The sequence below is a fragment of the Carcharhinus amblyrhynchos genome, chromosome 5, assembly GCF_965287045.1.
Source record: "Carcharhinus amblyrhynchos chromosome 5, sCarAmb.v2.hapA, whole genome shotgun sequence".
Taxonomy (NCBI): Eukaryota; Metazoa; Chordata; class Chondrichthyes; order Carcharhiniformes; family Carcharhinidae; genus Carcharhinus; species Carcharhinus amblyrhynchos.
Window position 1 is genome coordinate 125,498,499 of NC_137328.1, and position 15,567 is coordinate 125,514,065.

The following is a 15,567-nucleotide window of genomic DNA, read 5'->3' on the forward strand; positions in this document are numbered from 1 at the left end:
GCCAATCAATTTATTATCAATAGTGGAATGCAGAATCAGATTCTTGGAAAGATTTGGGTTAACTAGGGAGCAGCTGCGTAGGTTAGTAAATGGCATGACATCTTTGACTAATATCATTAATTAACAGCAAAATCAATAAAATGGGAACCAGGAAATTTCTGATGGAGAGAAAGGTTTGCTTGCACCTGCCCATGGATCAAAAGAATTTGGGTGGTTAAATAAGCTGCTTCAATCTGTGTCTTTCTTGCAGCCACTTTCAGCTGCTGATTCGAATGGTCCAGTTGTATCCTATTCTGCAACCTGGAGGAAGGTGGGAAGCAATTCATCACATTCTGTCAAGACGGCAAAGTCCAATATGGAGATACAGCTCGATCAAGCTGGCTATGTAATTACTGTCAGAGCGGAAAACAGTGCTGGGACGTCACCTCCCTCTGTGATTAGGATCCTCCCAGCCACGTCTGGTGAGTGCTAAGTGGCTTACTCCTGCCTCTATGTTTCTCCAACATTTCACACTTTACTGATTCAATGAGAGCCCTCAACCCCAAATTTGCTGCACACTTGTGTTTATCAATTACTGAGACAAGACAACTAGGTGTTTCTACAAAGAAAAAAGAACAAAATCAGCCTGGGAAACAGGCCCTTCGGCCCAACAAGCCCGCGCCGCCATCTCAACACCACCAGTCCCCCTCTCCACCCACGACCCTTGTCTAATGTTTTATGGCCATCCAGATTGAGGGAAACTGATTTAGGGACAATTTATTCCTGCTAATCAGCCTAACAGCACATCTTTGGGGTGTGGGAGGAAACCGGAGCACCCGGAGGAAACCCATGCAAGCACGGGGAGAATGTACAAACTCCCACAGACACTGGCCCAAATCCATGTGTTTGCACAGCAATCAGCGATAGTCACTGAGCTGTCGTCTTGCCCAGTATCAGGTCCAGTTTAGGCACACCCTAACGACATGAAGCACTAGGCCAATCCCGAACAACCAAGAGCAGCCCCAGTACGACCCATCGTGTGTATGCCCCTCGGACATGAGGCAGACCAACTTAAAACCTGTGAATGAAAAGAGAAAAAACATTACTATCATACCATATCCAATTACATTACCAGGTGTCTTTGGAGGGGGGAGCCTGAAGCAGCATAACAACCATATAAATTCTTGTGGCCTGTAATTCTATTCATTTTGTAATGATGCTACTGGACTGAGAGACCTGGACTAACAATCCAGTGGACATGAGTTCCGATTTGACAGGAATTGTAAAACTGGTGAAGGTTATAGAACATCCATACATGGAAAATAGAAGTGGGAGGAGGCCATTCGGTCCTTTGAGCCTGCAATGCCGTTCATTTTGATAATTAAATTCAATACCTTGATCCCCCTAGCCTCCCCCACCCACCCCCATATACTCTGATCTTTTTAGTCCCTCTAGCTAAAAAAATCAAAGATTTCTTCTTGACTTCACACAACTTTTGGCTTCAACTCCATTCTGTGGGAGTGAATTCCACACATTCACCACCCTCTAGTGAAGAAATTTCTCCTCACCTCAGTTCTAAAAGGTTTACCCGTTATCCTCAAACTAAGACCCCTAGTTCTGGACTCCCCCCACCATCGGGAACATTCTTTCTGAATCTACCCCCTTTAACCCTGTTAGAATCTTATACGTTCCTATCAGATCCCCTCTCACTCTTGCAAACTCCAATGAATATAATCCTAACTGACTTATTCACTCCTCATACGACAGTCCTGCCATCTCAGGAATCAGCCTGGTAAACCTTCACTGTTCGCTCTTTATAGCAAGGACGTCCTTCCTCAGATAAGGACACTAAAACTGTACATAATACTCCATGTGTAGCCTGACCAATACCCTATACAATTGTAGTAAAACTTATCTATCCTATACTCAAATCTTCTTGCTATGAAGACCAATGTAGCATTTGCCTTCTTGACTGCCTGCTGTACCTGCTGACTTACCTTCAGTGACTGATGCACGAGGACACCAGGGTCTCGCTGAGTATCCATCTCTCTCAACTTACACCCATTCAGATGATGATCGGCTTTCCTATTTATCCACATTATACTGCATCTGCCAAGCAAATGCCCATACACTCAGCCTGTCCAAATCATGCTGAAGCATCACTGCACCATCCTCACAGCTCACACTCCCACCCAACTTTACATCATCTGCAAATTCCCTAGAAAAAGAAAGAAATTACAGCATGGGAACAGGGCCTTTGGCCCTCCAAGCCTGTGCCGATCATGATGCCCGAACTAAACTTAAAAAAAAGCCTTCTGCCCTCCTCCAAATCATTTAATTGATAATGTGAACAGTGTAACACCTGGACAGATCCCTGCGGGACCCCACTAGTCACTGCCCGCCAGTCGGAAAAACTGATCTGGGTCACTAATGTCCTTTAGGGAAGGAAATCTGCCTTCCGTACCTGGTCTGTCCTGCATGTGACTCCAAAGCCACAGCAATATGGTTCACTCTCAACAGTTCTCTGGGCAACTAGAGATGGGCAATAAATGCTGGCCAGCCAGTAACGCCCATGTCCCATGAATGAATAGTAACAATAAAAAAGCCATAGGTTCCATGTTGGATTCCTGGCTGTTATGTCATTGGTTTTTGTTAGTCTGTTAAGCAGAAAGAAATCGGCCATGGTTCCATTAATCTCAGCTGAAATGTGTTATTGTAGTAAGTCATTATGTTCATAAACCGTTGTGGAAGTGAGTTGCCAACTCCATTGTTTAGATTGACATATACAAGAGGTTGTGTCAGTCAAGTAGCGCCCCTAAGACAGGTTTACGGGTGAGTGTTTCCATGACCACCTGGTCCTGTTCTGCTACCAAGCAAAAAAAAACTGGAGGGCAAATCCTCTCCCTCCACCCAATGCACCCCCTTATATACAGGGCTGTTGCTAGGGTTGGAGAGAGTGAAAGATGGAAGCCAAATTTAAAACTGAGCCTGGGTGAGGAGTAAAGGCAAAGAATGCCATGGAATGGTTGGGAATGACCAAGGAGTTAAATGTATCAGGTTGATGAGCTAACAGTGTCAGGCAGCTACTTGCTACATTAGCTGTGAATGCTTTTCAGTGATAATTCATGTGTAAGATGCTCTGTAAATGCTTATTTTAATCTCTGGACATTGGCACGTGCAGAGAGCTCCACAGTGTAGCTGGGTGATCTTAACCATACAGTCCCATGAGGTCCTATTGGTTAGATTCCCTTTCAGGTGCCCAATCTCTAACAACCTTTTTTCTTTCTAGATGAAAATTTGGACGTTGTAAAAGTCCGTGGTGTAGGAGACGGATTCAACCTGACCTGGGAGAGGAGTCCGGCTGAGAGCTGTGGATATACTGTACAGTGGTGTCCAGTCCTGGGTGACTCTCTGTGCAACATAAACTGGCAAAAATTCCCTTCAAACATTACCAGTGTTGCACTGAAATCAGGTGAAGTATTTTAATCAGAAAATGTTTTACTATAGGATTCTGTCCGGCCACCCAAATCACTTCCCCTTCATTTTGTGCACTCTGGACATCCATCTCCCTCTTCCTTTCTGTTTCTCTCTTTTTTGCTGGCAGGGACTGCACCCCCCTCCTTATGCACCCCACTGCTTGCTCTCTCGCGCTCGCTCTGTCCCCCTCTTCCCCTGACCCCAACCCCCTTCCTCCCTCTCCAACTCTGCTCTTCTCTCTCTCTCTCTCTCCCCACCAGCTCACGTGCTTGCTCGCTCTCTCCCCACTCTCTTTGCCCCTCTCCCCGCGCTCGCTTGCGTGCGCACTCTCTCTCTCGTTTTCCCCCGCGCGCGCTTGCTTGCTCGCTCTCTTTCTCTCTCCCTCTTTCCTTCTTTCTTTCTTTCTCTCTCTCTCGTTTTCCCCCGTGCGTGCCTGTGCTCTCTCTCCATCATAGAAACACAGTAAATGGGAGCGGAGTTGGTTATTTGGCCCATTCCATCATTGATCAGGATCAAGGCTGGTCCTCTGACATCCTTTACAGTTAAAGCTATCAGAGTTTCCTTCTGAACCATATTCAGTGACTTGGACTCCACGGTTTCTGGTGGTACCGAATTCTACACCCTGGGTGAAGATGTTTCTGCTCATCTCAGTCCTAAATGGACTGCCTTGTATTTTTATTGTACCCTCCATTCTAAATGCTGAAGCAAGTTGCTTCTTGATGTCACTCTCGTATCTTTCCCAATTTGATCCAATCACCCTGCAGTCTGTGATTTAACTTGGAGAAGTGTTTTGGATTAACTCTTTCTATTCCTCGTTGTACCTCATCGAAACCATTAACGCTTCCTCCTCTTTGTCACATTAAGGCTGAAGGACCTCAGATTAAAAATCTCTCTGAGGTTGTAGGGTGATAAGAAGATGGGAAATAGGAGCAGGTGCAGGCCATGCAGCCCATTGATGTGTTCTGGCATTCATCTAGATCATGGGTGATTATCTCACCACCATTTTCCACACTATTCACCCTCTCCCTCAATTCGTTTTATATCTAGAAATCTATCGATTTCTGTCTTGAAGACGCTGAATGATTCCGCCCTCCAGAGCCCACCTGGGTCGAGAATTTCACAGGTCCACCACCCTCTGAGTGAAGAAATCCCTCCTTATCTCACTCTTGGATGGCCTCCCCTTGTTGTGAGGTTGTGTCCTCTGCTTCTAGATCACCTGCTCAGTCAGGGGAAACATTCTTCCTGCATCAAACCTGCCATGCACTGTTAAAGTAAAGTTTATTTATTAGCGACACAAGTGGGCTAACATTAACACCGCAATGAAGTTACTGTGAAAATCCCCTAGTCACCACACTTTGGTGCCTGTTTGGATATATTGAGAGAGAATTTAGCATGGCCAATGCACCCTAACCAGCACATATTTTAGATTGTGGGAGGCACCCGGAGGAAACCCATGCAGACGTGGGGAGAATGTGCAGACTCTGCACAGACAGTGACTTAAGCCAGGAATCGAAGCCGGCGAATGGAATGTTGGTCTTTGTAGTGAGGGGGTTAGAATATAAAAGAAGGGAGGTCTTGCTGCAACTGTGCAGGGCGCTGGTGAGGCTGCAGCTGGAGCACTGTGTGCAGCTTTGGTCACCGCACTTAAGGAAGGATATATTGGCCTTGGAGGGAGTGCCGAGGAGGTTCACTAGGCTGATACTGGAGATGAGGGGGTTGGACTATGAGGAGAGATTGCATAGACTGGGTCTGTACTCTTTGGAGTTTAGAAGGCTGAGGGGGGATCTTATAGAGACGTATAAGATAATGAAGGGGATAGATAGGGTCGAGGTAGAGAGATTCTTCCCGCTTAGAAAGGAAACCAGAAGTAGACGGCACAGCCTCAAAATAAGGTGGGGGGTGGGGGGGAGCGGCAGTTTAGATCGGAGTTGAGGAGGAACTTCTTCACTCAAAGGATGGTGAATCTCTGGAATTCTCTGCCCGTTGAAGTGGTGGAGGCTACCTTGCTGAATATATTTAAGTCACGGGTAGATAGACTTCTGATAGACAGGGGATTAAGGGTTATGGGGAGAAAGTGTGAAAGTGGAACTGATCCACTTCAGGTCAGCCATGATCTTATTGAACGGCGGGGCAGGCTCGAAGGGCTAGATGGCCTACTCCTGCTCCTATTTCTTACGTTCTTATGGACTAAAGATAGATGACCGATCAGCCTTGATCATGTAAGAATTTTGTAAGTTTCACTGAGGCCAGGTCTTATTCTTCTAAACACTCTCTCCCCATCTACATTATAGTAATACTTTTACATTTTCTGTATCAACTATTCTTTGGTGTCTCCAACTGAAAAATAGTTGATTTTATGCCCATGTCAAATTGATCTACCCACAGTGAGACTGCCCCGTGCTAATTTTAGAAAGCCACTTTGCTGGAAGGTACAAGTTTTAAAGTATGTGATTAGTTTTGAACTGTTTTGATAAGGAGCTGCATTGTCTCTCTCAGATACCTTTCATGCTGGAGTACGGTACAACCTTGAAGTGCACGAGTGCAGGAATAATGGAGATTATTTAACGAAGAAGCTGGTTGGGTACACACGTGAACTCGGTAAGGGAGACAACCACAGAACCGAAACAAAATAAGGTCTGAATGTGTGCAGTGGTGCCACAGATCCCAGACTGTCAAAAATAAATCCACCTCACTCTGACGACTTTGACCATAAGATATAGAAGTAGAATTAGGCCACTCGCCCATCGAGCATGCTCTGCCATTCAGTCATGGCTGATAGTTTCTCAGCACCATTCTCCTGCCTTAATCCCATTCTCCTGCCTTTTCTCCCTAACATTTGATCCCCTTACTATTCAAGACCCTGCCTATTTCTGTCTTAAAGATACTCAATGATCTGGCCTCCACGGCCTTCTGTGGTAATAAATTCCACAGATTCACCACCCTGTGGCTGTAGAAATTCTTCATCTCTGTTTTAAAGGATTGTTCCTTTATTCTGAGGCTGTGCCTTCGGATTCTGGTCTCCTCTACTAATTGAAACATCTTCCGTGTGTCCACTCTGTCCAGACCTTAGTAGAGATTTTGTATTTTTCTGTGTCCCCTGATCTTTGTTGCCTCGTGAACAATCTTACCCTGTTCTGCCTGTGAATGTAGCCGTGTCACGTTGCAAAGTATTGTTAAATTCCATGTGGCCTTGACTAGTCCTGTTTCATCAAAGGCATTTGATACTGCCAGTTAATGAAACCGATGATGGTAAATAAATTGCTGCCAACTCATAAACAAAATGAGAATCCCAAGAGTGAAATTATCCCACGTGATCGGGGGGGAGACTGGGAAAGCTCAGAAAAACCACTTATAATCGCAATATTTTGCAATTGTTTATGTCTAATTCTGTCAAAGCTAATTAAGAACATAAGAACATAAGAAATAGGAGCAGGAGTAGGCCAACTAGCCCTTCGAGCCTGCCCCACCATTCAATAAGATCATGGCTGATCTGTCGTGGCTCAGTTCCACCTTCCCGCCCTCTCCCCATAACCCTTAATCCCCTCTCTTATCAAAAACCCATCAACTCGCGTCTTAAAAATATTTAGCGAGGCAGCCTCCACCACTTCAACGGGCAGAGAATTCCAGAGATTCACCACCCTTTGAGTGAAGAAGTTCCTCCTCAACTCTGTTCTAAACCGCCCCCCCTTTATCTTGAGGCTGTGCCCCCTAGTCCTACTGTCCTTTCTGAGCGGGAAGAGTCTCTCCACCTCTATCCTATCCATCCCATTCATCATCATATACATCTCAATGAGATCTCCCCTCATTCTTCTAAACTCTAACGAGTACAAGCCTAATTTATTCAGCCTCTCCTCATAGCTCAACCCCCTCAACTCTGGCATCAGCCTAGTAAACCTCCTCTGCACTCCCTCCAAGGCCAAAATATCCTTGCGTAAGTACGGCGCCCAAAACTGCACACAGTACTCCAGCTGCGGCCTCACCAATGCCCTATACAGTCGCAGCAAGACCTCCCTACTTTTATATTCAATCCCCCTCGCTATGAAGGCCAGCATCCCATTCGCCTTCCTGACCACCTGCTGCACCTGCAAGCTGGGTTTTTGCGACTCGTGCACAAGGACCCCGAGGTCCCTCTGCACCGTCGCCTGCTGCAGTTTTTCTCCACGTAAGTAATAATCCTTCCTACCAATATTCCTACCAAGTGGACCACCTCGCACTTGCCAACATTAAATTCCATTTGCCATTTCCTGGCCCATTCGCCCAGCCTATCTAGATCCTTCTGTAGACTCTCCCCACCCTCCGCACAATTTGCCTTTCCACCAATTTTGGTGTCATCCGCAAATTTCGACACCCTACACTCGGTTCCCTCCTCCAGATCATCTATATAAATGGCAAATAGCTGAGGCCCCAGCACCGACCCCTGGGGCACTCCACTAGTCACCATCCGCCAATCCGAATAGCACCCGTTGACCCCCACTCTCTGCCTCCTATTTGACAACCAATCCTCTATCCACGCTAACACCCTACCCCCAACTCCATGCCCCCTGACCTTCTGCAATAACCTCTTGTGAGGTACCTTGTCAAACGCCTTCTGAAAATCAAGAAAGACCACATCCACCGGCTCTCCTCTATCCACCGCCCTAGACACATCCTCATAGAACTCCAGTAAATTTGTCAGACACGACTTCCCTTTAATGAAACCGTGCTGCGTCTGCTCTATCAAGCAGTTCCCCTCAAGATGCCTCGCTATTTCCTCCTTGATGACGGATTCTAACATTTTACCTACAACAGACGTTAAACTAACCGGCCTATAATTCCCTGCCTTTTGCCTGCCACCCTTCTTAAACAACGGCGTAACATTAGCTGTTCTTCAATCTTCCGGCTCTTCCCCGGAATCCAGCGACGTCTGGAAAATAACCACCAAGGCATCCACTATCACCTCTGCCAGTTTTTCAGAACCCTCGGATGCATTCCATCCGGTCCTGGGGACTTGTCCACAATCAGCCCCTCCAGTCTGTCGAGCACCACCTCTCTAGTAACAGTAATGTCATCGAGACCCTCCAGTCCTACCACCTTTCCATCTCTAACACCCAGCAAATTATTCACGTCCTCCTCCGAGAAGACCGAAACAAAAAAGTTATTCAAGACCTCAGCCATATCCCCATCCCCTACCACTAAGTCCCCCTTCTCATCCTCTTAAGGGACCAACGTTCACCCTAGCCAGCCTCTTCCTTTTTATATATTTATAAAAACTCTTGCTATCCTTTTTTATATTAAGCGCTAGCCCAGCTTCATAGTTTCTCCTACCCTTCTTTATCAACTTCTTTGTCAATCTTTGTTGACATTTAAACCTCTCCCAATCCTCTTCTCGCCCACTACTCTTAGCTACTCTAAACGCCTCCGCTTTTAATTTAACACTTTCCTTCACCTCCTTCGTTATCCACGGCTTATAAGATTGTTCAGTATTTTAATCAGCTTCAGCATTAACTGAATAACCCAAAGATACTGATTTCAAAATGTGAGAATGCCAAAGCAAATCTCCCATTTTGCACAGGAAGTTGCTCAGGAATGTGTTGTCCACTTGGATGTTAAAAGCTGATTCAGGGATAACTCTCAAAAAGGAAATTGGATAAACACCCAGAAAGGAAAATCCTCCAGGCTATCGGGAAACCACACGGTGATGAGTTAATTAGGAAACTGTCTTCAGAGAAGCTGTATAAAGGCCCAATGGGCCGAATGGCCTGTGCTCTAGCATGGTATGCTTGCAGGACTCAGGTCTGTGTGTAGACAGGAAAGAGCGGCCTGCATTTACGTGGCACCTTTTGTGACTCCAGGATGTTCCAAGATGCTTCAGTCAATGGAACTATCTTTTGAAGTTTAATCAGTATTGTACAGTGGAAAACACAGCAGTCAATTCTCACAAAACTCCTGCAAATGGGAATGCGATAATGAGACGCTAACTGATTTCATGATTCCCAAGTTTTGAGGCCCATAGGACAAAGGGGGATTAAATAATACAGGACGCAGAACAGAGCCACAAACCCTCTCTGAAATGAATTTTTACTCTGCACTGATGGCTTAGTTTATTGAAATGAGACAGTGAAAAGTCCTGGTGGCACCATTTTCTGATGGTTTGGTGAAGAGTACGCTGTGAAGCGTGCAATATGTGATATTGACCACAGTTCAGATTGAGGTCTTAATATAATCACTGTCTTTGATCACACTTCCTAGCCCCATCTGAAGCTCCGAAACTAAATATCAACGAAACCAGCGGAAATACAGTACAGATCGATTGGAGTGACATCCCTGTGATCAAACGGCAAGGATTTATTCAGGGGTTCAAGGTTTATTACACTAAACTCTACAATTATTCAGCAGCATTCAAACCCTTGGATGGCAGCGGACAGAGACAGAATTTGGGTAAATATGCAAAGGTTGATCTTTTGACATGTATTCTGAGGTCACGTACCAATCGATTTTAAGAACATATTCTTCCCTGCTGCTGTCAGACTTCTGAATGCGTCTACCTTGCATTAAGTTGATCTTTCTCTACACCCAAGCTATGACTGTAACACTACATTCTGTACTCTCTCTTTTCCTTCTCTGTGAATGGTATACTTCCTGTATAGAGCACAAAAGCAATACTTTTCCCTGTATGTTAATACATGTGACAATAATAAATCAAATCAAATCCTGTTGGATGTGGCTTCCCAAATGGAGCAATGTTTATTAATTCGACCTTTTAGTTCCTAGAAGCTCAGTTACACTCGCTAAAAGTGACTTACATTCATACACAGAGGTCTGTTCTCTGCAAACAGAAGGAACCTGTTCAAGCTCTGTCTCTTTTTGGAATTAACTGGGAACGTGAGCAATGAAAGTTACAGCACAGGAACAGGCCTTTTGGCCCTTCAAGCCTGTGCCGTCCATGTTGCCCGACCGAACTAAAACCCCCTACCCTTCCAGGAATCGATCATATCCCTCTAACCCCATCCTATTCATGTATTTTTCCAGGCGCCCCTTAAAACTCACTATCGTATCCGCTTCCACTACCTCCCGCAGCAGCGAGTTCCAGGCACCCACCACTCTGTGTAAAAAGCTTGCCTGGGAAGCCTATAGTTCTCTTGGGAGGTATGTGGGAGAGGAGCTGAGGATACTTTTTTTAATGCAGCGAGTTATTGTGATCCAGAATTCACTGCCTGAGTCATGACAGGGTGGTGGAAGCAGATTAAGAACATGAGAACATAAGAAATAGGAGCAGGAGTAGGCCATCTAGCCCTTCGAGCCTGCCCCGCCATTCAGTAAGATCATGGCTGATCTGTCGCTGCTCAGTTCCACTTTCCCGCTTTCTCCCCATAACCCTTAATCCCCTCTCTTATCAAAAACCCATCAACCCGCGTCTTAAAAATATTTAGCGAGGCAGCCTCCACCACTTCAACGGGCAGAGAATTCCAGAGATTCACCACCCTTTGAGTGAAGAAGTTCCTCCTCAACTCCGTTCTAAACCGCCCCCCCTTTTATCTTGAGGCTGTGCCCCCTAGTCCTACTGTCTTTTTTGAGCGGGAAGAGTCTCTCCACCTCTATCCTATCCATCCCATTCATCATCTTATACGTCTCAATGAGATCTCCCCTCATTCTTCTAAACTCTAACGAGTACAAGCCCAGTTTATTCAGCCTCTCCTCATAGCTCAACCCCCTCAACTCCGGTATCAACCTAGTAAACCTCCTCTGCACTCCCTCCAAGGCCAAAATATCTTTGCGCAGGTGCGGCGCCCAAAACTGCACACAGTACTCCAGCTGCGGCCTCACCAATGCCCTATACAGCTGCAGCAAGACCTCCCTACTTTTAAATTCAATCCCCCTCGCTATGAAGGCCAGCATCCCATTTGCCTTCCTGACCACCTGCTGCACCTGCAGGCTGGGTTTTTGCGACTCGTGCACAAGGACCCCGAGGTCCCTCTGCACCGTCGCCTGCTGCAGTTTTTCGCCCCGTAAGTAATAGTCCTTCCTACCATTCTTCCTACCAAAGTGGACCACCTCACACTTGCCAACATTAAATTCCATTTGCCATTTCCTGGCCCATTCGCCCAGCCTATCTAGATCCTTCTGCAGACTCTCCACACCCTCCGCACAATTTGCCGTTCCCCCAATCTTGGTGTCATCAGCAAATTTCGACACCCTACACTCGGTTCCCTCCTCCAGATCATCTATATAAATGGTAAAAAGCTGAGGCCCCAGCACCGACCCCTGGGGCACTCCACTAGTCACCATCCGCCAATCCGAATAGCACCCGTTGACCCCCACTCTCTGCCTCCTATTTGACAACCAATCCTCTATCCACGCTAACACCCTACCCCCAACTCCATGTCCCGCGACCTTCTGCAATAACCTCTTGTGAGGTACTTTGTCAAACGCCTTCTGAAAATCTAGAAAGACCACATCCACCGGCTCTCCTCTATCCACCGCCCTAGACACATTCTCATAGAACTCCAGTAAATTTGTCAGACACGACTTCCCTTTAATGAAACTGTGCTGCGTCTGCTCTATCAAGCAATTCCCTTCAAGATGCCTCACAATTTCCTCCTTAATGACAGATTCTAACATTTTACCTACCACAGACGTTAAACTAACCGGCCTATAATTCCCCGCCTTTTGCCTGGCACCCTTCTTAAACAACAGCGTAACATTAGCCGTTTTCCAATCATCCGGCACTTCCCCGGAATCCAGCGACGTCTGGAAAATAACCACCAAGGCATCCACTATCACCTCCGCCATTTCTTTCAGAACCCTCGGATGCATTCCATCCGGTCCTGGGGACTTGTCCACAATCAGTCCCTCCAGTCTGTCGAGCACCGCCTCTCTAGTAACAGTAATGTCATTAAGACCCTCCAGTCCTACCACCTTTCCATCTCTAACACCCAGCAAATTATTCACGTCCTCCTCCGTGAAGACAGAAACAAAAAAGTTATTCAATACCTTAGCCATATCCTCATCCCCTACCACTAGGTCCCCTTTCTCATCCTCTAAAGGACCAACATTCACCCTAGCCAGCCTCTTCCTTTTTATATATTTATAAAAACTCTTGCTATCCTTTTTTATATTAAGCGCTAGCCCAGCTTCATAGTTTCTCCTACCCTTCTTTATCAACTTCTTTGTCAATCTTTGTTGACATTTAAACCTCTCCCAATCCTCTTCTCGCCCACTACTCTTAGCTACTCTAAACGCATCCGCTTTTAATTTAACACTTTCCTTCACCTCCTTCGTTATCCACGGCTTATTACCTCTCTTCCTACTATCCTTTTTGACCATCGGAATAAATTTCAATCACAACGTGCAAAGGGGAATCGGATTGAGAAATGATCAGGCAGTGGAACTGATGGGATAGCTCTTTCAACCAGCCGGTGGAAATAGGATGGGCTGAATGGCTTCCTGTGCTGTATTGTATCCTGTGTTGTGCCCCTGATTTTCTGCTTTCTCCATTTGCAATAGCTGATTCACCACCAAAGATCATAAACAGCCCCAACTCGAGGACATTTGAGATCAAGGGCCTGGAGCCTGGGACAACGTACCACGTGGCACTGAGTGCCTATACAGCAGGAGGAGAGAGTCCCAGCAGAACCCTTACCGTAACTACACCAAATAGCCGTAAGTCCATCTGCGCCAAATACCCTCGGCTGCCTGTCATCTGAAAGGGTTAGGAGTTACCTCAGATGGGAAGTGATTTGTGCTCATTATCATGGGGAGTGGGATTTATGTCTGTGAGGTGTTGTCCTGAGAGAGTTCCATTTGAGTGTTTGAATGCCCTCCAGCCATCATGTTCAGTTAACCATTAAAATAACCCAGCTCACTGAAAGAGAGATTTGCAGTTCCACTGTGTCACATCTCTCTGAATTGTGCAATCAGCTTTTATTACCATTTGTCCGAATAACATTCCCTGTCTGTTCTGTGCTTGGTTTTTATTCTTTGATGGGATGTGGGTGCCTGCTGCTGACAAAGCAACTATTTGTTGCCCATCCGTAATTGTGCTTGAACTGAGTGGCTTGCTTGGCTGTTTCAGGGTAGTTGAGGGTTGACCACATTGCTGTTGGCCAAGGAAGGACAACAGATTTCTCTCCCTCAATTTATATTCACTTTGCTGAGGCTGGCTTTCAATTCCAGATTAATGAACTAATCGCATTTTATTAATTGAATGAACATTTCCTCCTCTTCCGTGGCGGGAGTTGAGCCCATGTCCCCAGTGCCTGGGCCTCTGGGTTCCCAGCCCTTTATGTCACTGTCTCTCCTTCCCTCTCCCCCCAGGTTATAATAGAGAAAAATATGAAATATGCTTTAATATTTAAAGGGTGGCACAGTGGTTAGCACCGCTGCCTCTCAGCACCAGAGACTGGGGTTTGATTCCGGCCTGGGAAGACTGTGTGGAGTTCGCACGTTCTCCCTGTGTCTGCGTGCATTTCCTCCGGATGCTCCAGTTTCCTGCCATAGTCCAAAGATGTGCAGATTTGGTGGATTGGCCATGCTAAATTGACCCTTGGTGTCCCAAGATGTGCAGGTTAGGGGGATTAGTGGGGTAAATATGTGGGGTTACGGGATTGGGTTGGGGATTAGGCTGGGTAAGATGCTCTGTTGGAGAGTCAGTGCAGACTCAATGGGCTGAATGGCCTTCTGCACTGTAGGGATTCTATGATTAATTGAAGATTGATGGTAAGCGATTTTTATGAATGTTACGTTTGTTAGTAACAGAATATTTGTTAAAGAGATAGACTGAGCAAAGCTGGCATTGGAATTCTGTGTGAAAAGGAGATGGGTGCTTCAGGACAGATTATCCTCTTTCCTTATAGCCATAAACATTACCTCTCACATCCCACCTATTGATCTCACATTAAGACACAGTTCTTTCTCTCCCTGCACCCCCTTGTGAATAATCCGTCTGTTAGTTTTCTAATGTTTGTTCTTTTCCTCCCAATCAGCTATTGCAGTGATCCTTGGGGTTACCCTGCCCCTAGTGGGAATTATAACACTGGGAATCATTCTCAGCATCTTCTGTTACCGAAAACAAGAATGGTGAGTTTCCTTTCCATGTCCTGGACCATAAAATCTAAACCTTGTCTTTTCACCTCTCAGTGCTGGTGAGGTGCATTGGCTGTGGTAAATTCTCCGTCAGTGTATCCAAACAGGCGCTTGGAGTGTGGTGACTAGGGGAGTTTCACAGTAACTTCATTGCAGTATTAATGTAAATCTTACTTGTGACACTAATAAATAAACTTTAACTTTCATTTCAATGGAACCAGCAATTTTTGCAATATATTTTGCCAATTCTTGGCCTGGCTGGGAGCAGTCACAGGGAGGGTGGTGAACATTGAGTTACTGACTGTTTACTTCTTCCTGTTCTTTCCAGGATTAAAGAGACATTTTATCCCGATATTCCTAATCCAAATAACAGTAAAGTCCTTCACAACGGAAACTTCCTTCAGGTATTTTCAACTAAACGCTGGGAATATCTGTGTATTTATAGGAATGTACATATATCTGTAAATGTGTGCAGCTATGCTCTTTGAAAAAGGGCATGCACTTATGGTGAGAGGGGCAGGTTCCTTACACAGAAAGTGTTAGGTGACTGTAACAATCTGCCAGGGGTGGTGGTAGAGACAGATACAATATGGGCATATAAGGGGCTTTTAGATTAACATGGACTCTTCTGTCCCTGATACAAAGGCAAACACCAACTGTTGTCTGATTCAAAAGTTCTTTATTCTTCTTACATATGCAAGCTGGCAAACCTTTGCTACATAACTTCCACTCAGTGCTGGGAGTCAGTTAGCAAAAGTGCACCGAGCAAAAAGACTTTTGTACAATTAACAATTCCAGCAAAGCACACATCAAGTGATACAATTAAGGACAAGCACAAGAAAGACCATTCTGTTCCTAGCAAAAACAGCACCTCAGCTGTCCTATGCAAAAACAGGTAGTAATAAGAATAGCTGCATGAAAAAGAACATTTTTTAAAAAAAACACCCTGGCTATGCTCTGGAAGCTGGAGTCTGTGGTTGTCTCCTTTGTCAGTTTGCTCTCATGTTTTTCTGTTATTCTTGCAAACCCAATAGTTCATCTGAGACTCTA

General features: G+C 45.6%; 1 protein-coding gene across 10 annotated transcripts in view; it reads left to right on the forward strand.

The window, feature by feature from the left end:
• The window catches only part of lifra (LIF receptor subunit alpha a), a 237,781-nt gene that overhangs the window by 219,349 nt on the left and 2,865 nt on the right, over positions 1-15,567 (forward strand). For all 10 annotated transcript variants that reach the window (XM_080189541.1, XM_080189540.1, XM_080189544.1 and 7 more), the window contains 7 exons: positions 251-461; positions 3,269-3,451; positions 5,953-6,054; positions 9,685-9,873; positions 12,940-13,095; positions 14,418-14,511; positions 14,846-14,921. In XM_080189541.1, coding sequence (XP_080045667.1) covers positions 251-461; positions 3,269-3,451; positions 5,953-6,054; positions 9,685-9,873; positions 12,940-13,095; positions 14,418-14,511; positions 14,846-14,921 — 1,011 coding nt within the window. The remainder of the gene's footprint in view (positions 1-250; positions 462-3,268; positions 3,452-5,952; positions 6,055-9,684; positions 9,874-12,939; positions 13,096-14,417; positions 14,512-14,845; positions 14,922-15,567) is intronic.